This window comes from Megalops cyprinoides, chromosome 22 (assembly GCF_013368585.1).
Source record: "Megalops cyprinoides isolate fMegCyp1 chromosome 22, fMegCyp1.pri, whole genome shotgun sequence".
Taxonomy (NCBI): Eukaryota; Metazoa; Chordata; class Actinopteri; order Elopiformes; family Megalopidae; genus Megalops; species Megalops cyprinoides.
The window spans coordinates 20526505-20551639 of record NC_050604.1 but is presented as its reverse complement, the minus strand read 5'-3'; the positions used below and the strand labels follow the sequence as shown (position 1 = coordinate 20551639).

Here is a 25135-nt window from a genome sequence, read left to right as displayed (position 1 = left end):
TCTGCAGAGCAGCACTAATCTTAGTAACTGGACTCTGAACCAGACGACACACCATATATGCTGATTGACGGAAGGAAGAAAGAAAATCAAGGGTTTTATTCTTTCTAATCAATATTCAAAAGCCCGAGGAACCCTGCCTAAAACAGATAATTCAGTATTATTATTAATGATCCTTCCTGACAGTGTCCGTGAATGCAAATCTTTATTTCTTACAGAAAGAAGCGTGGTTTCATTCGTCACTGCGGGGGTGGGCAGTGGGGGGATTAAAATAGCTCATCTGAAACCCATTAAACATTTTAATACCAAATCATTCAAAACGCACAATTGCCAGTATGGTTTTGTTAAGAGCATGCCATATCAAATAAAAATGCGTTTGAGTTATTGATTGACTTCCGCAGTTAATGTAGGTTCATGCGGGTTCATAAAAGTATTTGTGGAATCATTATCAAAGTCTTTAGTGGGGAAAAAGTGATGCCCAAGGAGAATGATAAAAGATGTTTCACAGCTGAGAGGTGTCTAATGGAGCAGGAAGGATTGTCCGACAAGGCAATTTAACAAGGACACACGGAAGACACTATGGGTTGCAGAGAAAATCACATTATTGAATTATTAACCATTTCATGCAAGATCAACAATAGAAATTCTAATTTAATGGTTTAGACACTCCAATTATGAGTCTGAGTAAGCCAATTCCTGAACCGAGAAGTATTAAGTTCTTTCAAAAGTATTATGTTTTGGGGGCAAGAGCTTATGCATTTCTAAATTTATGTTCCACTTGAGGTAGTTATCTTAGAAACTCAAATTCTCTTTGTTTTTTTTTTTTTTTTTGTTTTTTTTGTAAATGATGGAAAAATTCTTTGATTGGAGGACAATATAGTTTTAAGACAAGGTTAATGCCCTTATCAATATAACAGAAGGTCCAATGCATAAATTAATTTTTTTCATATTCCTCTTATAATTAAGTTTATTGCTTTATTTATTTGTGAATGTCACCTAGTAATTTCTGTTCAAAGCCAGGTGCTTTGCTCTGACATTGTCAAGCTGACTATAAAAAACAGCCCATTGAGAGACTAAATATTGGCCATGAATGTCCAATTATTTTAAATGGCTCTCTTCCAAATCTCGCTATTAAAGAGAAAGGTCTGAATTGAAAGTACAAGGACCACACATCCCTATCCCTTTACTATCAGCAAAGCGAATCTTACCCAGTGCGTCTTACAATGTGTAAAGGAGGCCGTTACCTATTTCCACAATCAGTGTATGCTGGTGTCATGGAGAGAAAATATAACTTACAAGTGTGATGGTGAAAGTTCACTGGGGGCTAGCACCTATGACCCTCAGGTGCAGAGTGTAGGGCATTTGCCATTACTCCAAATTGCTACTCCCACAAGGATGCATTTACTTGTTAACTGAGATTTTGGGGAAAAAAGGTCAGTATTCCAGATATTTAAAGCTTATATATGCAGTGATTGCATTTAGTGTATCTGTATTGATTTATGTTACAAAGTTATCCTGCTTAATCCATTTAACAGTAGATTTTGAGCTCATTTTTTATCACCAGTCATGGTCCTTGTTCAGCTCAAAGGGTGTTACACTTCTCTGAGGAGTTTGCAATAAAGGGCTCTCCCTAAAATGTTGTCTAATTAATTTTGTGTGCTGACAGTGTCACAGAATGATTTATTGCCTCCCGTCACTGGTTTCCTGAAAGGGTCGATCCTTGTTAATAAGATCTCATTAGCATAATGATTCATTTTGCAACAGACCTCCATTGAGAGGTTGATCTTTGCAGAACAGGTTAATGGCTCCAATAACAAAACAGAAAGTGTACAAGATGGGTGTTATGTCACGCCATGACTTTGTAAAATACCTGAGAGAGAGGGACCCAGCCGCGCTTTTGAAGTTTAATGCAGAGGAGAGCCAGACAAATAGCTTATGTAAGCTTTCATTCCAGACAAAGGATTCTCTCAGCCAACACTCCCCAATGCTGTTGCTGGGACAAAGTTGCAGTGAACTGATTTCAATTACTGTAATGACATTTCCTCTCTGTTAGCTGCCAGATAATTCCTCTGTGTGAGGAGATGATTTCCGAAAGGCCTTTGTGGAGAATCTCAGAGGTTAGCCCGAGTGCCATCATACGCTTCCAATTAATCCCAGCCTGGAAAATGTCCTTTGGGGATTTGTACTCGGAGACTAAATCAGGACACATTTTAACTTTACAATGATGTTTTAACGTTATGCATCAATTCATGCTGTATGATTGCACCAAATTGGCTGCAAAGTTATGCATGAGGTAAAAGAATTGAAAGTAGTGCAAGATAATTAATAACAATATAACTGAGATTGTGCCTAGCAAAGTGGGGTGATTTACTCTTGAAATAACAGAAAAGGAAGGCTTTCATATTATAAGAAGTGAGCAATTATCTACATATACTGGGCAATGACGTATTTCAGATTGGTGGTATATCAATCTCTGCACATTTTGGTAAGAGACAAATGGTGACAAGATCCGAGAGTAGAGTTCTCAGTCCTCAAAAAAATTCTTAACCACCACTGCAGAAGTGCTGAAAATGAAGGATGCGGATTATCAAGTTTTAACAGTTTGTCAAAGAAAGACTATACTCATCTACACCAACTCAGACAAAACTATGATATCCCCTGTGGTCATTTTCGCATGTCTGCAGTGAGGTTTGAGTTGTCAGTACTAGTCCATGTATCTTCATGGCTTTTGGAGGAGAATGTCTCCAGTCATGTATGTGATACAAAAAGGTTTTTTTTTTTTTTATATATATCTTTGTGGTGCACCCACACTTGTTCCATGAGTCACTGGAGTCACTGTTCTGTTCAGCTCCTTGGTCTCATCAGCTTCTGTATTTGTTTTAAACTGAAGGGGGAAAAACAAATTCTGTCTCATTTGCTGAAGCATTCGGGTCAGAGTGAAAGCCACTAGCTTCCTCATACATGCACATTACCCGACAGGTTTTAGCATTTTCATGTTTTTCAACACACACGATGCTTCTAGAGGGACGAAGCAGGAGGTGTAGCAAGTGCTGAAGCTGTAATTTGCTCGTCGTGGGGAGCAGACATGCCGCCTAGTCAGACAGAAGTCAGGCACCCCCAGCTGAGCCAACAAACAGTTGTTCTTTTTTTTTTTAACCAAATCCCTGTTTGAGTTTAAATAGGCACATGGACCTCCGTCCAGGCCGGCGTGTGCATTTTGAACCGGCATGTTCAGAAACTATGTGTGCATGTGTGTGTGCACGCATGTGCACGTATGTGTATGTGCATGTGCATGTGTGTGTACATGCTTGGGTGTAATGCTTATTTAGTTACACTACAAGCGGGCTGTTACAGATAAACAATCTAAACCAAAGACAACAACAGCAGTTTATACACATTGTGAAACATGCTTGCCAAGTTTCTGAAAGCACAACTGTGAGCAACCAATCCTGTGTTTCTATTTGCAGCTTTATTTAACATACGTTGTGATTCTTGAACATAAAATACAGTATTTGTTAATATGTGCCATTAGGGGTAGGGGCTAAAAGGGGTAGAATATAAGTTATTCATATTTCACATGTTCAAACTAATGGGCTTTCACACGGATAACATTACTTGACCACCAGCCACGACTGGGTGGAAAACAATTACAACCTCCGGACAGGCAGTGGCGTGAGATTACAAGGCAACGCTTCCATCGACTCTTTTGTCCCTCGTCGGTCCCTGTCGTCCAGTGTTATTGTTTTCCGCTGCGGAAGAAATACATAATATTTGAGAAACCTGCTTAATAGAAGTCCACAAGGGCGATAATGAGTGAATATACACACGTCAAATCCACCAAACTTGTCCTCAAAGGCTTAAAGGATAAGACGTAAGTTAGTTTACGAGCTAGCAATGGAATTTTGTCGGCAACAACCAGGCAACCTTACTAGCGGAGAGCTGCTTAAGTGTACCTGAGCTAGCGTTAGTGAGAAACATGTTTCATGAAGCTACCAATGTAAGCTAGCTTTAAATGTATTGTTTAAGGTATAACGTTAATGGTAGCTTGGTTCTATCTGTAGGGCATACATTTAGATCATCTTACTGTGTTCAAAATTTCAGAGACGAGAAGTAAGCTTGTAGCAACGAGCTACAACTAACCAACTGACCTTAGTTAACAGAGCTAGATGGCAAGGTAGTCAGTAGGTTATTAGACTAGCTAAAGAATAGTCAGCTTTGCAATATTATAAATGGTTGCTGACTGTTTCTCGCTGTTTGTAGTGATTAAATTAACCATCGCACAATGTGTTACTTAGCTAGCTAACTGCTGATCTTCTGTTGCTGTAGCTTCCTACGCCACGTGTGGTTTTACTTAGCTAACAAGCGAGCTTCGTGATTATCAGAAAACCCGACGCGAATGAAGCTAATAAACATGTCATTACGATCCATGTAATTGCGATCCAGCTGTACCTGGCTAAAGTCCGGATAAACTGCGCGTAAAAACATTCTAACCAAATGTGAACCCATTCTATTAATTTATAACAGTTTATGCATTACATTACAGTACATTATTGACACTTAGCAGACTTACCCTGAGCAACTTGCATAGGATACAGTTTTTTGACATGTTGTTCATTTATACAGCTGGATATTTACTGAGGCAATTGTGGGTTAAGTAGCTTGCCCAAGGGTACAACAGCAGTACTTCAGCAGGGAATCAAACCGGCAAACTTTCGGTTACTTTGCTTTGTTTTCCTTCTCTCTGTTCACCTTCAGAAAGAGAAAGAAGCACAAAGATAAGAAGAGGAAGAAGGATGATGCAGAAGAAAAGCTTGACATTGTCGGTAAGAGGGTAATCTTTGGCTGCTTGCCTTAACAAATATATAAGAGCAATCATATGGATATGTGGTGAAAAGCAACAAAATATAGTCCATTGTTCTGAAATATGTATGTGTGTCACTTTGTCATGTGTGTTTACATGAACAAGTAGTTCATTTGGGACTGAGGGTAGTTGGCATATTAAATCAAATCACAGTGAGATAAAGCGATCACAATCTGAGTCCCCAGACATTACAGTCGTCTTGGAATCAAACATTTTTTCAATCTGATCGGAAGGTGTATTTTAGTCCCCGTTTTTTTTTTTCCTCCTCCAGGCGGGTGGTGGGCAGTCAGTAATTTTGGAGAAATCACAGGAACAGTTGCCATAGAGATGCACGGCAGTTCCTACGTGCATGCGCTGGACACGGGGCTCTTCACCGTGGGTGCGCCTCACAAAGGTATGGAAGTGGAAGTATGCTTTCTGTAATACGCGAGATTACCATTAGAATGGAGCCTATTGTACTGTACAGCGTATGTGTAGCAGTGTGCCGGGGATGGAAACCTGATTGCGTGTGCCACGTTTACCTGCTTTGGTCTTTAATTTCAAGGTCTTTAATTTCACACAAAGATTTTGACTGCATGTTGGGTATGTAATAAATTACAATGTATTACATCTTCAAGGATGTCTGGATAGACACAATAATGGCAAAAAAATAAATGAACCATTTCTCAAAAATTAGTGTAGAGATTAATCCAAAATGTCATCTTTCAAAAAGATCACTATCTGAGATGGCTGTAATAAGTCCTTTTTTTTACAAGGAACGATCCCTGTTTATGTATGTGAGTGAATGACTGCTGGTGATGAAGCCTTTGAATTCTTTAAAGGAGGGAACAGTTCCATAATCATGTTTTTGAATGGTTTACTTTTTGTGTACCATAAAGAAGATGTCACTGACATGGTATACTATGTGGTTTCCTACTGATTCTTCTTTTATAGGCGTCTACATTCTAATTGATTATTCATTCCATTTTATCTAGTAGGTCTTGTAACTGCTGATAGAATATTTTCAAGGACTTAAGTCTTAAGATTAATATTTCGGCAGTATTAGTATTTTGCACTTGAACTGTAAAAGACGGGCTTTGTCCGCCAGCTTGAATGGTCAGGGCCTTAGGTTCACAGCAGTTGTTTCTCATTATGAAGTCATTCTGTGTTTTTCATGTTGTATTTCTTGTATAATTTTGTATGCTTAAATGAAAATGTTAGATTCATAAAGAGATGTGTGAATATGTATTCAAGTGTGGGTCAGAGTTGCCTAATTAACGATTAGCTCTAAAGCTTTTTTCAAATATGACGTTGTTATGAATTGCTAGAGAGACGTTAATAAGCCACATTTGTGAAAATAAATGTATTTCTGTTCTTTGTTCCCCTTCGTAATTTCTGAAATGCCAGCCTCGCTGTTTTGCAACCATCCATATTAAAAAGCCACTCCTGTTTTTAGAATCAGGTGGTGCTATCAGCACTTCAGCAGGGGGGTATTGGGCCCGGTAATTGTTTGGATTTAATGAGTCCCAAGAACTCAAGGGAACCTTTTTCACATTGCAGCGAGTGAACACCCCCCCCCCCCAAAATCCACTAATGGACGCCTCTCTCTCAAATATAAGGTGACATAGGTTTTCACAGAATGTTAAGCAATTTTTTTTTTTTTTTTGGACTTATTGATTTGAGAGAACCGATTGGTGTAATTGTTTCCTGACTCCATTGTCTGCCATTCGCTGACCTCAGCGGTTGGCTGCACACACCAAGCGGGGATTCGTAATTAGTTTTACGATTGGGTTGAAAACGGGCGCCCAGTGGATGCTTACAGTGGGCGTAATGCATGCGCTGGCATTTCTCTGAATCAATCTGTAATCACAATATAGCAGGATGGATACAGCAAATGGAAAATGACTTGTAGAATGATTAAGTTCCTCCAGAAAAATATTAGAAATCATATCCCGGTGATTTATACGGCTGCAGAATGGAACACGAATGGATCGGTGTTCCCGAAGGCCTTTTTCCATTCTTTTCTTTTCAAGCATGTTATTGAATATTATCAATGACAGCCTGCTCGACAGAGACCCTCAGTGAGTTATAGTGTTTGGCCTTCTTACCTGCAGAAAAAGGCAATGGATTTACTTAGCACCTTGTCCGTTTCAATTACAAAAAAAAGAAAAAGAAAATTGCAGTAGTAGAGGCAGTGTAAGAGAGACAGGTATCTGAGATCTCTGTTCTCACACCAGCAGAGGCCCCGTCTTTGGGATGAATGTTCACCCTTTAATCCAACACTTGTAAAACTTCATGGTTGAAGGGAGGGGTTCATTTGGATCCAGCTTGTCCATTTTTTGTTTCCTCTATGCTGTAGATGCCTAACGATCTGGTGGAAAGGACTGAATTGAAAGAGGCAGAAGGAAGCTTTATGATGGAGTGATGTAGGGATTTGTACATGGTGCTCGCAGCCAAAAGGTTACCGGTTGAAATCCTCAGTGGGATAGTGTTGCTGTACGGTGCATAACCTGTATTGCTTATGAAAGTATACGGCTGTATAAAGGGATAGTAGGTTTTCTGATTCAGTGTAACGGTACAAAGTCCTGGATGGCAGGACATTGCACTGCTGTTTCTTTTTTTTCCACACAGACAGGAGGTTCTTTTCCTCTCTAACAGTGACTCCTTTTGCGTGAGGCCTGTTCTTACCCCTGCGCTCGCGGTATCACTTCTTTGTTCTTCCCCGTGGTGTGAAATATGGTCTTGGAGATTAATGAGCCTGTAACACAGGTGCAAACCCTAAACCTGCAAGGCGAGCGTCCCAGTGCCAAAGCTCTGGGCTGTGCCACTCCTCTTGGCAGATGGTACCAGGTGGGGGGGGGTTTATTAGCCACTTCGGCAGATGCCCTCGCCCAGAGCATAGAAGTGCAAATTATAACACAAAGCAGACAAAATAAAACACAACGTCAACTGTCTCACTCATTTTGCCATTTTGCCTTTTGCAGTAGCAATAGGGTTAAACAAAGTGGTTGGGAAATTCGAGAGATTGAGTAGCCAGTACACAGAAGAAGAGGCAATTCAGTGGCCAGTTTGGAGAATCTGGCTAGTACACAATGTTCAGGATGTGTTGTGAGCCCAAGGGGTCAGGACCTGGGTGTAATGTCTCATCCTGAAGGACAACACCCTGTACAGCACCCAGTCCCCATCGCTGAATTTGAGGCATTGGATTTGCTTGGTCCAGAGGGAACACTGACTTCTACAAGCCCTCCAGCACCACTTCCACCAGCAACCTTGTTTTCCCAGGAGGACTCCAATCCAAATATTTGCCAATATTTGCCAAACCCACTTAGCCTCAGGTTTTTTGACATGAGAAGCCTACAGAGACGTTATGGTTAAAACAAGGCAAAAACACTCTTAGGCTTTGTAAAATTCTGTCAGTCGGGGAGCTGAAAGTGTTTGTTTCAATATGTAGACAATAGTGCTGGGTTAATGCTCCGTGAGCAATACAGGTTTCTAGTCTTGCTGTTTTTCGAAATTCACTGAAGAAAGATTTATGCTAACAGAAGGGTTTTTTTTTTTTGTAAGGGCTTTTTGTTATCTCAAGGACAGATCCTGTATGTAATATCTTGCATTATATTATTGCAAGGAGTAGCATCAGGACTTCTCTTTGTTCACAGATCAGCATAGCTGAAACACGTCTTTTTTTTTGTACTGTGATTCTGTGCAATTGTTCTACCTTATCATCACTTCTTTTTTGTCATCCATTTTCTTGTTATATCAGTTATAATTTTACACTGTCTGTCTGTAATGCGCTCTGTGAAGCTCTTTGTGCCTACTCTTTGGTTAGGAGCACTGTATTAAGTGAAATTTGATTGGATGGAGGGAAGAGAGTGCACAAGGCAGGCGGTTAGATGTGTGGCAGGTGTGTCAGGTGCAGTCGTCGCGGGGGGGTGTTTTTTTTTTTTTTTTTTTTTTTGATGAATCGATGAATTTGGGTTTACAGCTGGGCCGTGCTGTCCCATCTGTACGCTCATAGCTGGGCGCAGTTAGATAATGGCCCCGAGTCGTGGTGGGGTCTGAGGGGTGTGGGGTGTGGGGGTGGTTAACGGGGGCCTCCTCCTGGTGAGGCCGGTATTTCATGAAAGTGAGTGTTTCCAGCCGCACTCTCCCTAGATGAAAACACCAGGATTCTGTTCAGGTTTTTGGCAGGGGGAAAAAAAAGCAGAAGAGTGAAAAAAACAGACACTGAATTTTGTGGTTGAGTGATTGTCGTCTAGAATCATTCAGTTAATCAAGATATGAGAGGGAGAGATAGGAACTAAGATGGAAAGAGACATTATTTTGTCATCTTTGATCTTAATCAAAGAAAATCAATATGCAAGAAAACCAAAAAGCTTCCTAAGTGAAGAGGTATCCCGCATTGTTTTGTGATTAAAGAAACAGGACTAGCCTTTTGCCTGTATAAATGGTTCCGGGCAGCTTAGAAGTACCTCCATGTTTTACTTATTGCATGTGAGTAATGGCCAACAAGGAGTGGTTCAAATGGGGTAGGTTGGACATTTCTTCGTCTGTGGTGGTAGCAGTGGGATGCTTAGCCAGCATCCAGCGTTTGTCCAGTTCTGCTGTCACAACCATAAACATTGGAGGGATGCCTCACACACCGTGGGCCTCTTGTGTAGGGGGAACAGTGCGTTAACACTTGTGGCCAGCAGAGTGTGCTTGGGTCAATGTTATTTGAATGTTAGAAGTAGCCCAACTAAAATGTAAATGTATAATTTTTTTTTGTTGTTTTTTTGTCTTTCTTATTTTGGCATGGTTTTGTGTGTGCGTGTGTTTTGTGTGATTGGATTGATACCTGTTGTCAGGATTTCTCAATGTTACAAGAGTGACAGTAGATTTTATTAAATGATTTATCAATACACAAGTCCTTATTATAGTAATCATAAATAGGCTGTTGCATTTGGCTTATCACCGCATGTTTGGAATGATAATAAAGAAGCTTTTCATCTCTCTGCTCATCCTTGCATGTCCCCCTGTTGAAAGGGGGGAAAAAAAGAACTTTAAAGTGGGTGCCTGTGAAAGCTGAAAGCAGGTTTGGTGGCGGAACGGCCTTTTAAGCTTCTTCTGATCGTGACATGAGTCACCGCTCACGGTGCCAAAACCCCTTTTGAATTTTCAGATGACGAAGGGCCCGACCCTCCAGAGCAGTTCACCGCCATCAAGCTGTCCGACTCCAGGTGAGCCGCGCGTCCTCTGTGTGCTCCTTTCAACTTCTGCTCTTTTAGAAGAGGCTTAAAAATAAAGCGCCGACTTGGTGGGAGTGGCTGGGCAGAGCAGGAAAGGTGTTTGATAATGGAAAAAAAGTTGAAAAGTGTACTGAAGTGCTGAGTGCCGAGACGGGGTCCCCGCTTTTTAGCCGAGGTAAATCGGGAATTTGTGATAGACGTGGCGGGTGGGGTGCAAGAATGAAAGCAGGAGAGAGAAGAAAGCGATGAATGATTGGGAGTTCATCCAGATGTATGGTGTACTCTACTGCCTATACTTTGTAGAAAAGACATGGCAGCCTGGCATTATTCTTGTTTTATAAATAACTGTCTGCCTCTTCACAAGAGCAAAAGGCACCATTTCGGTGACTGTAAATACTTTGATGGGTCATTGAATTAGAATATGCCCGTATGGTGACAGAAAGCATTCACTGTCATTACTCTGGGGGAGCCATGCAGGCGGGTCAGGTGGAGAGTGAGAGAGACAGGCATTGTCAGGGGTGGCTTTTACGTTTGTTTTTCAAAGGGTAATAGCACGATTGAAATGGAAGACCAGCTGCGGTCTGACTCTCTGGTTCTGCACCATGCCCCCTCTGCAGGATAGCCCTGAAGTCGGGCTACGGGAAATACCTGGGGGTGAACTCGGAAGGCGTGGTGGTGGGCCGCTCGGACGCCATTGGCTCCCGGGAACAGTGGGAGCCCGTGTTCCAGGACGTGAGTGGCTGTCAGTCAAACCCTTGTTTTGGAGTATTTTAAAATCCGACCTGGGAGAGAGGTCAGCCGTGTCTCTATTGTGCATATATTAAAAGCTCCCCAGAGCTGTTTTCTGAAATAAATAGTAATAATTTACTTCTAGCATTAGTTAACGTGGATATGTAATTCACTGTGAATATGAATTCATATTTAAGAATGAAACTCATGGAAATATTAATGCCTTGAGGAGGTGATTTAGCTTCAGAAATCCCATTGTTTCTAGAGCCAGGTCTCACAAGTGTAGAAGTGTAAAACTTAATGACCATCCTTTATTCAAAATTATAATTATTGTAATGTCAACCTGAACTGACCTGAAAACACTTAAATGTGTGCAAATTGATTCAATCTTTTGTTCTTTTTATGTTTTGCATGTAGGTTGGTTGTCATTACTCCACGTCTGTGAAACTTAATTATCGGTTAATTATCGGGCATAAAATCTTGCATTGATATCGTGAACCACCCCCCGAATCCAGTGAAATGTTTAAAATGTTTTATATGATTTGAGGAAACATTTCTTCTCTTTATGTCCTGCATATATAAGTTGCCGAAGCCTGGTGCTGCATGTCCTCGTCATGGGTTATTACTGTGGAAATGGAGGAGTTGGTGAGGTGAAAAGACTGAATATTTCCCTTGGGTCTCGCTCCCCTTTGCAGGGTAAAATGGCCCTGCTGGCAGCCAACAGCTGTTTCATCTCCTACAGCGACAGCGGGGACATTGCCGCCAAGAGCAAAACAGCGGGGGACGAGGAGATGGTGAAGGTGATGTTTATTCATGGGGCGCTTCCTTAATCCCGGAGTCGGGGGCTGTGTCCGTCCCCCAGCGGGACACGGCTTGGGACTGGATATCCCATCTGAAGGAGGAAATCATTTTTTCCTCTCTCCCTCTTTCTCTCTCCCCCATCTACCATTAAAAGATCCGGACCTGCGCGGAGAGGGAAGCCAAGAAGACCGACGACATTGCTGACGAGGACCGCGGGAACGTGAAGACCTGCGAGCTAAACTATGTGTACGTGTCTCACTTCCAGGGGAACAGGACCCAGAGTGGTCGCGCTTTATCAGCGTTCACATAAACAGACACCGCACCGCAGTGTAGAGGTGGAGAAATGCACTTGTTGCTTTTTATGGTGTGAATTTTAGTACTCTTTATGCGAAGTTGTGAGGTGTTTTTTTTTGTTGTTTATTTCTGAAAACAAGTCAAAAATGACCTGCCAGATTGCGCGGATTCCTTCATTTTTACCGACTCCATCTGCTCTGACATTTGGACAGTTAAATTGCACCCTGAGGGCGCAGCTGATAGGTTCGGTGAGTCTGTCGGTTTAAAACGGAAGGGCTGCTGACTTTTTACGGGCTGCTTGTGAACCCTAAAAGTGCAAGGCTTTCTGCGTGTCACTCATCTGCCTGGAGACACAGAGCGCAGCGACTCTGTCGCCTCACATGGTGGTAGTGAGCACCCCTTATATTCACATTTGTGATGCTCAGTCTTCCCAGAGATGCGCAGTCTGAACCAAGCTGACCCTAATCACACAAGGACTGAGCGTCTGAAATGAGCACACATTCAGCCCTTTGGAGAAGACAAAGGCATTCCACGCGTGTGAAGCAAACAAGATTAAAGCACTTACTCTGGCCACTTTAAACTCATCTTTCTGCTATATTCCCGACACTGGCAAGTGGATCATCTCTGAACAATAACTTGCAGAACAATAACCGCTAATAAGAAAATGGTGTGCAGATATTCTTTTCATATGGAGAATAGAACACATTTTCACGGTAGCTTTCCTACAGTCTCGGTCCTTTTTTCCATATTATCATACAATAGCAAAACTGATTTCCGCTCTCAAAGAACAATGGCAGTAAGCGGTGGGTGTTTGAGTGGGGGTGCACGTCCAGCTAACTGCTATTTTTTTTTTTTTTGATTGACAGAAAAAAGTTCCAGAGCTTCCAGGACCGTAAGCTGAGAGTGAATGAAGATGACAGCTCAGTGTTGAAGAAGGCCAGGGTGGAGGGCAAGTTCCACGAAGCTCTGCTGGATCGGTACGTGAAGCCCATTGTGTTCCACTGACTGTCATTACAGTCCGGAGCGCTACTGTGCTTTCTCATGCTCGGTCTCATCAGAGGAAGAGCCTCACTACACACCATTATTTTAGCCTTAAGCATATTCTTTGAAAAGTTATTTTGCTGTGAAGTCACATTACATTTTTAACAATACCTCATGGTGTAGTTTCTACTGCCGTGGGGCCATTTTGTCTGGAGATCGAGCTCTGTGTTGAAGTGTGTAGATGCACGTATGTTTATATACAGACACAACTGCAAGTCAGTGTAAACTCAGACCAGAACTTCCTGAACTCAGTAGCTGCAACCCAGTTTCAAACAAACACGATTGCTCCTTGAAGAAGGACAAGCCAGTCATTCAGATGAAAGCTGTTGACATACTGTTCTTGCTGTTTTGAATGTGCTTTTAGGCCAGCCACATCCTCTCACAAACCATCTATTCGAAAATCAAATGACTGTTTTCCATGTGAAGTGGAGTAGAATGCTATTAAAAAGAAGTGGAATTATTATATGGAAAGCCATGGCAGGATGAGACTGTTTCATATGAACATGAGAGGCTCAATGCATCTGACAAATTCACTTAGAAACCCCACTGTTGATTACTCATTCTAAATAACCACCCACGTTTGTTTTTGTGTCCACAGGAGAGCTAAGATGAAAGCTGACAGATACTGCAAGTGAGGAAAGTCTTGTAAGGGAAGACTTTGAAGTCCTGAAGCATTTGATAATTTCAAACAGTACCGTGTCTAAAGTGTGCTTTTTTATTATTACTCTTATTAAAAGTACAATATGAAGTTTTAGAACACCCATTTGTTGTGTCCATTTTGATATCTATTTTTTATCTTACTTCCTCAAAAGAAAGTTGTACAATTGAAATTGTAATGTTTTATCGATGATTTGGACATGTAGATACCTGTATATATATATGTACCTGTACCTGTATATATGTTCAATAAGAGTACATATATGAATATATGTACTCTTGTTGTGCCAGCACAATTTTAAATTATTTTCAACTTCAGATTCCATCTGAATATTTCACTTTCAGATTTCACGGACTAAGTAGAAATGTTAATAAGAGTGATGTGTGCATATAGTGATTTATATACTGATAAAAAAATGATCTGAAATCAGTTGAAAGAAATGCAAAGTAAACCATGTAAATCATAGTCTGAAATGAAAAGCTGACACACCGAAAGGGACATTAAACCTCAAAATAAGCATGTCATAATCAGCTTGTTCTTCAACTGACATTTTAGTTTGAATGCAAAGTGGGCCAGGTTACCTGAAGGTCTGAGAGCTCTTCCATTGGTTTCATTTCCACTCACAAGAAGTGAGCAATGAGTGGACACCTGAGGTCAGACTCCCTACAGTCCAATTTGAGCCCTCAAAGCATTTTTAGGTGACAGTCTTGGATCAGTTCATCTCTGTATATTTTTTCAGGAGAGTTGGTAAGGTTAGCTGAAATATTCAGTGATCCTTTAACACTTCTGCTCTCTCATAGTGGGGTTTGAGCCCTCTTCTCTGTGAAATGCATTCTTGGGGTTGTATGAAACTTAAGTTTCATACAAAATTTCTTACAAAAGTACAAAAGAAATCTGCATTTTTAGTGGGCTCATTTTATTGCTTAGTAAAAAAATAAAAGCTCATTGGTTATAGATTGTTGCTGCAGGAAAGGTGAGGAAAGACACATACATATAATAGAAATCTGGAGGAATTATACTTCAAAAGGAACAGTTGTTTACTGAACTCTTCTTTGCTGTGGAAGTGAATGATGTCTGATGGAGAGACTGCAGAGCCGTGTAAAGCTGTGTAAGTTTATGGACAGACTGCGCAGAGCCGTGTAAAGCTGTGTAAGTTTATGGACAGACTGCGCAGAGCCGTGTAAAGCTGTGTAAGTTTATGGACAGACTGCGCAGAGCCGTGTAAAGCTGTGTAAGTTTATAGACAGACTGCGCAGAGCTGTGTAAAGCTGTGTAAGTTTATGGACAGACTGCGCAGAGCCACATGAGCTGACAAGCTGACTGAAGCTGCTTTCTTGTACCACCAGAAGGTCTGCATCTACAGTTGGTACCTGTGTAAATGAAACTCGGACACTGTCAGGAAGGTCCCCGCTTTTGCAGGGTTGCATTTGACTCTCTACGTCTCGAACGACCAACACTTGCACCCCTATTTCGAATAGGGGTTCGGCGCAGGGCGGATGCAAAATCTCAGGAACGTGTGTCTAAGGCAGCGTTTCCCAACCCTGCTCCTGAAGGCACACCGTCCTGCATATCTTCTATCTATCCCTGCTCTACCTACCTGACTGAACTCATCAGTGGCACTTTTGATTAGCTGAGCACACCTGATTTAGTCAAGCAGGAAGGATACATAGAAGATATGCAGGACAGTGTGCCTCCAGGAGCAGGGTTGGGAAACACGGGTCTAAGGAGAACACAGCTGGTGGCTTGCACTGGAGGAAGTTCAACTTCATCCAGGCAGTCAGCTCTTTATCTCAGCATGCTTCCAAGTAGTAATGCCTTCTGATCCACACTAACTGCGCTGCTTTCATCATACATCTGCCTCGGTCTGAGACATAGGAACGATCACTGAATATGAATCGGACGTGTAATCAAATATGTATTAATGTACAAAACGCCCCAAGTAGTTGCATTTTCGGTTTGACTGGATTAAATATCCTGTGATAGAAGCTGCTAGATGCAATAAATTCTGGTCTTTATTCCACTGAAGGTCTTAATAACTGAGTAGGAGCAATTGATCGAAGGGGCTCTTTTCTCACCTGCCGTTCCAAGGTTGAGAGGCATCTATGAAACCAGCTGATCCAAGGTTGGCAGCAGCTGGTCAGTGGAGAACTAGTGTGAGTGTCGTTTGAGGTGTATGGATTGCAGTAAAATTGTGATCCTTACCTTTACTGCATTTCACTTTATGGTTTTGTAATTACACAGGTAACTTTAAATATTATTTGATCTGCTGAAAACAACACCTTTTACATAAAGGTTTGCAGCGCTTAACACTAGCGAACTGGCCAGCAAAATGACTTGTCAGGGGAAAACTTGTGTCAAGTGTAGTTCGATACAGATAGACGTACTCTTTATGTAAACTACCAGCATTTTTGAATCTGCATTGCTGGATAATGAATAAACAATTGTTGGCTGGTGCTCACTTGCAAAATATTAATCCAAATTAATATCTGTGTTATACATGGTTTAAGTCTGGAAGCTTCTCGTTATGCCTGTTTGCATATGTTCTACCCCCGTCGCTCAGTTGCAAGTTATTCAATCGCCCGCAACAAAGAAGTCACATGTACTTCACTTCCTTATTTATTTGAACAGTTATGAACGATCACGTCGGGGGGGATACCGGGTGAGAAGTCCTCATTTGAGTTGTAATGTGCCCTTTAACATCGAATTTACAATATCAAGTTATACTCTTACTCGTATAACAGTACGAGATGTGCATGTATTACTGTATTTTATGGTGAAAAATGACACAGCGAGGTATAAAGGATGTTACGTAACCCCCTTTTGAAAGCGGTACATCCCGTTAGCGTTGAAAGTCACGAGCGAAAATACGCAACAATCACTTCCTTGTTTGTGAGAGCGGCTCAGCGGCGCAGAAGTGATGTTACTCGGCGACCACCTGCACGCAAAGATGGGCTCCGGTCTGCTCTGTTTGTCTGTCCTGGCTTTGCTTTGTACGTCAGTATCGACACAGTTTGTGCCTCCGGTAGGTCAGTTGCAGTAGCTTGCAATTTAATGTCATCGACATTATTGCTTTTACTATGTACGCGGTTGTTAGCTGGCTAGCTTGTTACGTCTCTGTTTTTTAAGTGTTGTTACGCTAGCTAGCTTTAACTACATCAATGGCTAGCTATCTAAATTTAGTTAACGTTACCTAACTAGAGAACTGGTTTTCTGCAGCAGCTTGTCTGTTGCGTTTTGTTTGATAGCTACCCTCTTGCATCAAACAGTTGTAGCTAACCATATGGCTAGGAACGTTATCAAGCTCTCACTTGGGCCAGTAGCAACAACCTCAGCAGAGGTTTACATCACGAAGCTATTGACCTATATCTGGTGTAGGACAGGTGAGATCAGCAAAACTCCTATAACCTGACCAAATTCACTGGTGTAGCGGTCTGAACCTGGAGGTTTAAATCCCTGCCAATACGGTGGCAAATGGTCTATTGTGTCTCACTTGGCAGTATTAGCCTTTACCTGTAGACATTGACCCCGCAAGTCTCTAAATAACATTATCGTTTCTTGCAGTATACCGAGGATTGCCGCACCGGCATGTATCCACCCAAAGGGCCAACGTAGGTGTTGTTTCTTTCTGTTACAGGCTTTCATTTGAGGTGGAGCAGAACTGAGTGATTGTTACCTTTGCCCCACTCCACGTCATGGTTTTGTAATGACATCAGTTACTTGAAAATCACTGCTAGTATTTCATCTGCTGAAAACAACACCCTGTAGATCCAAAGTCTGCAGCACTCTCTTTAACACTTAGCTCGGTGCTGCAGCCAGCATAATGACTGTTGTTCTGAGAATAGTGCTGTGTCATTACCTAGCCAGCTGACTCCTAGCTTAAGAGTATGCAACATGTATTTGTTTTTTATGGATACGGTTAGATAGCTGGGCAGTAGGGGTGGAAACAGTGAACAATTTTGAATGACTGAAGCAGGCTTTTGAGGAAATGTGTGAGAAAGTGACGTTGTGCTGCAGTGATCCAATTCTGTTATCTGTTGGGTCAGTTTCAAAGGTGCTGTCACCTGGTATACAGTGGACCTTGATTTGCCACCCAGCAAAAGGTGGACGGAGGTGATCACTGACAAGAAAGCTGATGTAAGCTACTTTTATTTGTATATACACACGCACTCACACGCACACACACACACACACACATACATCTTGCCCTAGACAAAGGGGCTTGTCCTCTTTGAATGAATGCAGCAGATTCCTTGATCCTTGTCTTCAAATGATCCTTTGTCACCTTCATGACGCATCCTGTTTAGTTTACCCACATTATCAGGCAATCGTCATACTATACAGAACAGTGATCAGGCTGGCTTCAGCCAGAAAGAAACACGTCCAAGAAACATAAAAGTAACCAAATACTCACTTGATTGAATTTCACACTTCCTATGCTTACTGAGTGTTATATTTAATAAATAATATTTTAATATTTTTATTAGGAATCTGCAAATGATACAGTATATTCCTACACATTATCAGCATTGATTCTGTTCATATTTACTCATTACAGAAACTGTCTTCCATTCAAAAGTAGAGTAAGTTATTTGAACAGTAAATTGTTAGTGTTACAGTAACAGTTTTTGTGAATAACTTGTTCCAATTTCATTCAGCTGGTCACCATGATCGCGGCGATTAAAGATTTGGCAGATGCCTTCGTTCCAAGTGGGAAACTAATAAATCTGGTGGATAAAGACTTGGTGAGTGCAAGTTTCATCGTGCAGTTCTTTGCTTTACAAATAATTCAGCAGCTGTCTTAGTAACTGTGGATAACAGCACACATCTGTGCCTTTGGTTTTCATGGCCATAAAATGCTTATTGCGTTGGTAAAACTACGGCATTGCTTTTGGGTGCCTTAATCTGATTTCTCAACATATGGGTGAGGATCCACTGATGAGTCATGGGAGGCAGTGAGGAGAGTCACGAGGTGCATGTGCTAAATTTGCTAGCACACCGTCAGTTGTAATGAAAAGAGGAAGCAAAATTTGAACAAAGTAGCAGTATCAAACATAAGCAATACTATTACATGATTCATAATGCCCAGTAGTTCATTGCTGCCTTTTTGTTCTAGCTTTTAGGTGCTTAATCTTTAAAGAAATCCAACAGCCCTTCAAGGAAGTATTCACCCAGGGGTGGAATTAGCTAGACTTCTACTGCAATTTTTGCTCCAGTGCATGTCCATAAAGGCTCACAGATACTGTGTTGTGGATATTTGTGCTTCTACCTAATTCCAGCTCATATAACCTCTTCTAAATGAGTGACTTTTGTGAACACTTTCAAAAAGCAGCTTGTGAAGCTGCTTAGGCAGTATTTCCTGTTAATTTGATTACCTCATGTTTCCTGCAGCCTCTTATATTGAACACCCTTCCCTACCCTTTCAACGAGGAGATCGTAGGAATCGCCAAGGATTCTGGCGTTCCTCTGGGTAATGGAATGTTCTTGAATTTTTTTTTAAGTTTAGAATATGTGAGAAAAGCAGGTCTGAAATATTGTTTGTTTTTCCCGTCAAATAGGAGAGATCGTGCTGTTCAATATTTTTTACGAGGTGTTCACAGTCTGCACATCAATGGTTGCAGAGGATGAAAACGGTAAGCATTCTCACATCACCAGCCTTAAATGAAAGATGATATCGACAGCAGTATGCTGTAATGGATAAAGAGCCAAATGTAGAACCGGTGAGTTGTAAGTTCACATCCATTGCATGACACTGCTGTTGTACCTTTGAAAAAAGGCACTTAACCTGAAATGCTTTTGTAAATATTCAGCTGTATAAGTGGATAATATGCAAGCTGCTTTGAAGTGCCTTGGATAAGGGGATCCATGTAGCAAATTAAAAATGTGAAAATGTCAAAGATGAAACCATAAAATGCAGTGCTATTTCTCAGTTTCTGGAAAATGTGTGCAAAGGTATTGATATTTAAATCAAAAATCAAGTTCAGATGTGAAGTGATGGTCACTTAGAATCAGAATGGTTTAACTGACATAGAGTTGTGTGATTTTTACGTTACCATTTTCTTTGTTTCAGGCAATTTATACCATGGACGAAATTTAGACTTTGGGTTATTCATGGGGTAAGAATGTCAAGAGTTTACCAGTTTTGCTGAAAAAAGGTGGCACAAAGTTTTATCAAGTCAAAACATGAGCAGAAACGGTACACAAGATTCCATTCTTGCATTGATTATCCAATATACTGCAGTCAAAAGGCTTACTTACATTTATTCAGTCTTCTTATCACAGTTCCACTGGTAGCTTCTTGACCTTTACTGATGCATTTTTGTTGTTGATGTTTCAGATGGGACATGAAAAATAAATCCTGGACAATAACTGAAAAACTCAAACCGCTTGTGGTGAATGTGGACTTCAGGAGGAACAACCACACCGTCTTCAAGTCAACCAACTTCGCTGGATATGTGGGCATGCTCACAGGAATTAGACCGGTAATTATCTTTTTTCTTTTTTTGTATTAATCCTGCACAGATTCACCCGTTTGTGCACTGACTGACAATGGGCAGTGTGAATAGGATGAACTATCCTTGTGATTTTAAGATCAGTGAAATCAAAAAAATACACTGTTCTGTCTTGTGTGAGCATATGCATGTGTGTTGTGTGAATGTATGGGAGGAGGAAATCTTTCCCTGCACACGTGTGGTATATGTTAGTGCAATGATTTTTATGTAAGGAATCAGATGAAGCGATGTAGCATACTGTTGCGGCCACAACTACAATGGGGTAGTTAATTTTGTAAAATTGACACATTAACAGCAAGCATGTTTAACTGAAGCATGTCCTGCCTTTTTCAGCACACCTTCACTCTCACCATGAATGAACGCTTCAGCCTCGATGGAGGATACATTGGTGAGCTACTGGACCAGTTCACATCACTAACATACACCACGGTCGTTAAATCATTTACATTACTATTACATTACATTACACTATTACATTGTGGCATTATACCAATTTTTACAATGTGAGAGTTGGCTTTGTTGTAGGTTGGCCTTTTTTTAACGGCTGTACCAAATTTCATCCAGGGAAAAACATTAAAAAAAAAAAACCTTTATAATGGTATAAATGCCTCCAACAGCAACGTTCTGTTGGGAGGAATTTATGACATATTAAATGTAGCTGATTATGTAATGAAGATCAGTGGTCAGTTAACTGCAAAATCAAAGCAAATTAGCTGTGTGGAGTAAGAAGGAAAAACCCAGACCTCATGGGGATTCGCCTTCTTCCTGCAGGGATCCTGGAGTGGATTTTGGGCAAGAGGGACGGGATGTGGATGAGCTTCCTCACACGCTCTGTCCTGGAGAATGCCACCAGGTACCCCCCCCCAGGCCCACTCCTTCTGCTAGCCCCACTGCAGATTTTAACAAGTCAGGAAGTTAAAATGAAATTGTCAGCTGCTATCTGAAACATATCATCAATCATCAAACCTGACTGGAATGTGTAGCCCTGTAATCGCCCGGGAGTCAGGGTTATCAGGGCTGTGGGTGCGTAGGCATGTCCCTGCATCTCTGCAGTTTCAAAGTGAGGCTGAATGAGATTTGAAAGTCACTCATCCGGGGGTAATTGATAGCCAACATCAGCAGGTTAGTAGACCGTTAACTAAGATACTGTTTCAAATGGAAGTTTATTCAGTGTCAGTTGAGTTTGGAATGAATAATCACGCATCTGCATTGGATTTGAAATGCAACTGAGTCAGTCTGCTGGAACCGCACTATAGCTGTGCATTAAAATATTTCATCTGTGCTGCTGATGGAAATTAATTCACACCCTTTCAACCAATCAGAATCCATTATGTATCCAAGCTGTCTTAAAAGAATGTATAATGCATTCGACCCTGTTTTACATACGTGGCAGGAACCAAGAGCATAATGTTTGAGGTTAGGGTCCTTCTATGGTACAGCAAGGATGTATCTGTCTGTCTGAAAGGAGAATTTTAAAACAGGGTCAGATGCAGCAAGGGGCAGCTGTACATTTAGAAACCGTTGAAACTGGCTAAAACTGCTTTACCTTTGTTCCTTCCCACCTCCAGCTATGAGGATGCCAAGAACCAGCTGGCCCAAACCGAACTGCTGGCTCCAGCCTACTTCATTCTGGGGGGTAACCAGACCGGGCAGGGCTGTGTGATCACCAGGTCCAGACTGCTCAGTCTGGATGTCTGGGAGTGAGTACCTCACCCTCACCCTCACCCTCACCCACAGGGTGCTGTCATCCTCTCATCTGACCTATAGATGCTCTCAGTGGAGATAAGGTTGCTTTCTTGGACACAGCTGCCTCTTAGGACTGTAATCAGCACCTATGCCTGGATTTAAGTGATACACTATATGGCCAAACGTATGTGGACACCTGACCATCACACTTATATGAGCTTATTGGACCTTGGACATGATTTTATGCACCTGTTAACAATCGGTGTGGTTGAAACACCTGAACTCAATAATTAGGAGGGATGTCCACATACTTTTGGCCATATAGTGTATCTGTGTGGTCTGTTCCCAGTTACACAATACCAATGACTAGGCAAGTGGCTGAATATCGATGCTTGTGTGAGATTGAATTTAATTTTTTTTCCAGCACATAATGAATGATAATTTGTATACAATAAGATGTTAACTTAGAATTTGAAGTTTACCCTTAAAGGTCAAGGCCCGCCAGAAAGCCCTCCAAAACTAATGTCATTAGTAAGGTTGGCCCTTCGGTTGGAGATGACTGCAATGCCGATCTGTGTGTTCTTTTGAAGGCTTGACCTCAAGCTGGGCAGGTGGTACGTGCTGGAGACCAACTATGACCACTGGAAGGAGCCCCTCTTCCTGGACGACCGCAGAACCCCTGCCATGAAGTGCATGAACGAGACCATGCAGGCTGTGAGTACACGACCAGCCTCAAATGGCTTCTGTATCAGAGGGCACAGAGCAACCATAGGCCTCACACGGGCCCTGCATCAGTGTAAACAGAGCAACTCTCAACTTCATACAGCCCTATGCAGGGGTTTCAAAATTGAGTTAGTACCACTTTCCCTTGTGTTACAAGAACATATTAACTTTGTTTGAAAACTTGAAAATATGTTCTGCCTCCAGTAAGAGATGTTAATGATTTTTAAGATGAATCTAGACATATTTGAACATTTAGGAACTAATTATACATGTTCATTTCGTAGTCAAGTGTGAGAAGCAAACTAGTTGTCATTTAAATATATTTTGTGTCCATAGAATATTTCAGTGAAGACCATGTACGATGTTCTTTCAACAAAGCCAGTCCTGAACAAGGTAAGCCGTGGGGTCCCTAAGTGACCCTCACTTAAGCTGCTTCTAAAGCAGTACTCTCAAGAATGGGAACCTTTTGTCCTGAAAGTTTGTTTACTTTGCTGTAATGTTGCATTTCCGTGTTGTGGCTTATGAGGCATTCCTCTGTTTCACGCGTCACCGCAGTTGACCACGTACACCACCCTGATGGAGGTGTCCAAGGGTCGACTGGAGTCCTACATCCGGGACTGCCCTAATCCCTGCATGCCCTGGTGAACCTCCATCCCCCCTATGGAGACTCCCAGCACTGACCCTGGAACTGCTTCTGCCTTTTGCACAAAATAGTACAGTACTTGGGGGTTAAGTTGAGGGGTTTTTGGGCCACGCAGGAAGTTTGCAGGAGAGGCTTCCCATGTTTAACACCCCCCCCCCCCCCCCCCCCCTCCCTTGGCACTTGTACCCCACTTCAAGAACAAGCTTGGGGATTAGATTCTTGCAACCGTTTGTGTGTTGATCCGTTTAGCTGCTGTGCATTCAGAAAACCCTGAGGTGTAGACTCTGCACAGGTGCATTTAGTTGGCGCTGTGTAATTTACTAACATGGCTGAATTTAGAGATTTACATTCTGCATAAAAACAGACAAGTTACATGGCAACTGTCTTGAGCTCCAGTGTACTTAAGCAGTTGTAAATTTAAAAAGTTTTCATAATAATAGTATAACTTGTTTTTAAATGACTTTGAAAAGTTAATTTACTGAAACGTATCATACCATTAGCTCAAAAGTTAAACTGGGGGCTGGGGAATATTTTCTGCTCAAAAACTTCAACTCATGCAACCATTTTCCCCAAGGCAGAGTAATACCCACCCTGTGAATGACAGTTCTGAAGTGATTCATGGAAATATGCAGGTTCTCACTATATCCCTGTGTATGCACCTCAAATTGGGTATAAGTTCTCACATCACCCAAGCTTTTCCAGGGTGTTATTGGAATTAACGTAGGCACTGTACTTTAATCCCTCTTTTTTTTAAATGAACATACAGAATCAATAACTGTAGATTGTATTTAATGCACAGTATTTTTGGTTGGATAATTATGTGGATGGATATAGATGATCAATGTTTGTGGGGATGAGGTAATCTTTCTATCTGTATCTGTGAAGTCAGGGTGACAGGCTACTTCTATGACCCACTTCATTTTTGTGTTGAATGCCAAAGATGCCTTTGTTTACTGGGTAACTTCAAGCAACCCTAGTGCTTTAACCACTATTAAGAGATTGCATTGTGCACGTTTCCCACGAGGTAATGGAACATGAGAATAAAGAATGACCAAATAATTGTCTCCATGTTGCATGTTCTTGCATAGTTCTTAATGCAGTAGAACTGACACACACCGTAGTGCAGTACACTTCTTACAGTAAGGTATGCATTTTACATCCAAGTTACAGCTATGCCACAAATAGTTAAGTTTTGAAAATGGCTACCATATCAGTTGTATTCCAGAAGAGGGAAATTTTAGCCCCAGGAGCAGAAGTCCTTGAAGCTGCTCATTCTTTTGAGCACACTGCAATTAGCAGAGCTGTGATTAAATGGCCATCAGGAAAAGTGATTTCTTGCACAATTACATACATAGCCAAGCGAAGAGAGAGACCCATAATAAGACCCGTGATTCAGCTGTTGAAATCACATTAGTTCCCTTACAGCAACTTAACCGCAAATGTCAGGTGTAAGGTTTGGCCTTTTGACAAGAACAGATAAGAGGTCCGTAGCCTGAAAAATGTCAGTTATGTCATTTATTTAACTTGATAGTAAAACACAAAAAAAAGACCAAGGGAATTTAAGCCACAAAAATGTAAACATGCCTAAAAGCTACAATAAAAATCTAAAAGATTACAGACAATAAAAACAGTGCATTGAAGGCGAGATTCAAACCCCCAGAAGAGGAAAAGAGCACTAAAGTGAGAATCCTAGCCAGGAAGGAAGTAGCCTGGGTTCAGTCCTGGGGGCTAAAATGCAGAACTTCTTACATCTGGGACTGTAACCGCAACGGTGTAGAACATAAGTGCCAGAAGACACAGCAAACATACAAAATGCAGACACGGGGCAGTCCTGGATATGATCTAATGGCACCCCAAATTGAGGCAAATCAGTTGGTCAGAAACAAACTTCACACTTCAAAAAAAAAAAAAAAAAAAAGTACATTTTGCAGCTACAACTGGTCTGTTTGGACAGTGAGAATATAAATGGAAAAAGCTCATCTTAGATGC

The 25135-nt window shown here is 41.5% G+C and overlaps 2 protein-coding genes across 2 annotated transcripts; both read left to right on the top strand.

Moving 5' to 3' along the window:
• Nucleotides 1–3718: 3718 nt before the first annotated feature.
• Nucleotides 3719–13684, top strand: frg1 (FSHD region gene 1). Its single transcript, XM_036517210.1, has 9 exons — nt 3719–3868; nt 4753–4820; nt 5130–5252; nt 9996–10053; nt 10680–10794; nt 11487–11591; nt 11747–11838; nt 12753–12863; nt 13526–13684. Exons 1-9 carry the CDS (start codon nt 3807–3809, stop codon nt 13560–13562), a joined length of 771 nt encoding a protein of 256 aa, XP_036373103.1. The 5' UTR covers nt 3719–3806; the 3' UTR covers nt 13563–13684.
• Nucleotides 13685–16476: 2792 nt separating this feature from the next.
• Nucleotides 16477–23294, top strand: asah1b (N-acylsphingosine amidohydrolase (acid ceramidase) 1b). The gene is made up of 14 exons (XM_036516914.1): nt 16477–16607; nt 17147–17193; nt 17629–17719; nt 18241–18327; nt 18974–19052; nt 19141–19215; nt 19653–19698; nt 19920–20064; nt 20428–20482; nt 20866–20947; nt 21663–21794; nt 22371–22494; nt 22840–22896; nt 23059–23294. The coding sequence occupies exons 1-14, from the start codon at nt 16503–16505 to the stop codon at nt 23146–23148; spliced, it is 1215 nt and encodes a 404-aa protein (XP_036372807.1). The 5' UTR covers nt 16477–16502; the 3' UTR covers nt 23149–23294.
• Nucleotides 23295–25135: the final 1841 nt, after the last annotated feature.

Excerpts from the sequence above, each read along its gene's own strand:
- frg1 (XM_036517210.1), top strand. The coding sequence starts at position 3,807 with ATGAGTGAATATACACACGTCAAATCCACCAAACTTGTCCTCAAAGGC. Across the intron at positions 10,795-11,486 it reads GGGAGCCCGTGTTCCAGGAC|GGTAAAATGGCCCTGCTGGC; the intron begins GTGAGTGGCTGT and ends TCCCCTTTGCAG. Across the intron at positions 12,864-13,525 it reads CACGAAGCTCTGCTGGATCG|GAGAGCTAAGATGAAAGCTG; the intron begins GTACGTGAAGCC and ends TTGTGTCCACAG.
- asah1b (XM_036516914.1), top strand. The coding sequence starts at position 16,503 with ATGTTACTCGGCGACCACCTGCACGCAAAGATGGGCTCCGGTCTGCTC. Across the intron at positions 19,699-19,919 it reads GACTTTGGGTTATTCATGGG|ATGGGACATGAAAAATAAAT; the intron begins GTAAGAATGTCA and ends TTGATGTTTCAG. Across the intron at positions 20,483-20,865 it reads CCTCGATGGAGGATACATTG|GGATCCTGGAGTGGATTTTG; the intron begins GTGAGCTACTGG and ends TTCTTCCTGCAG.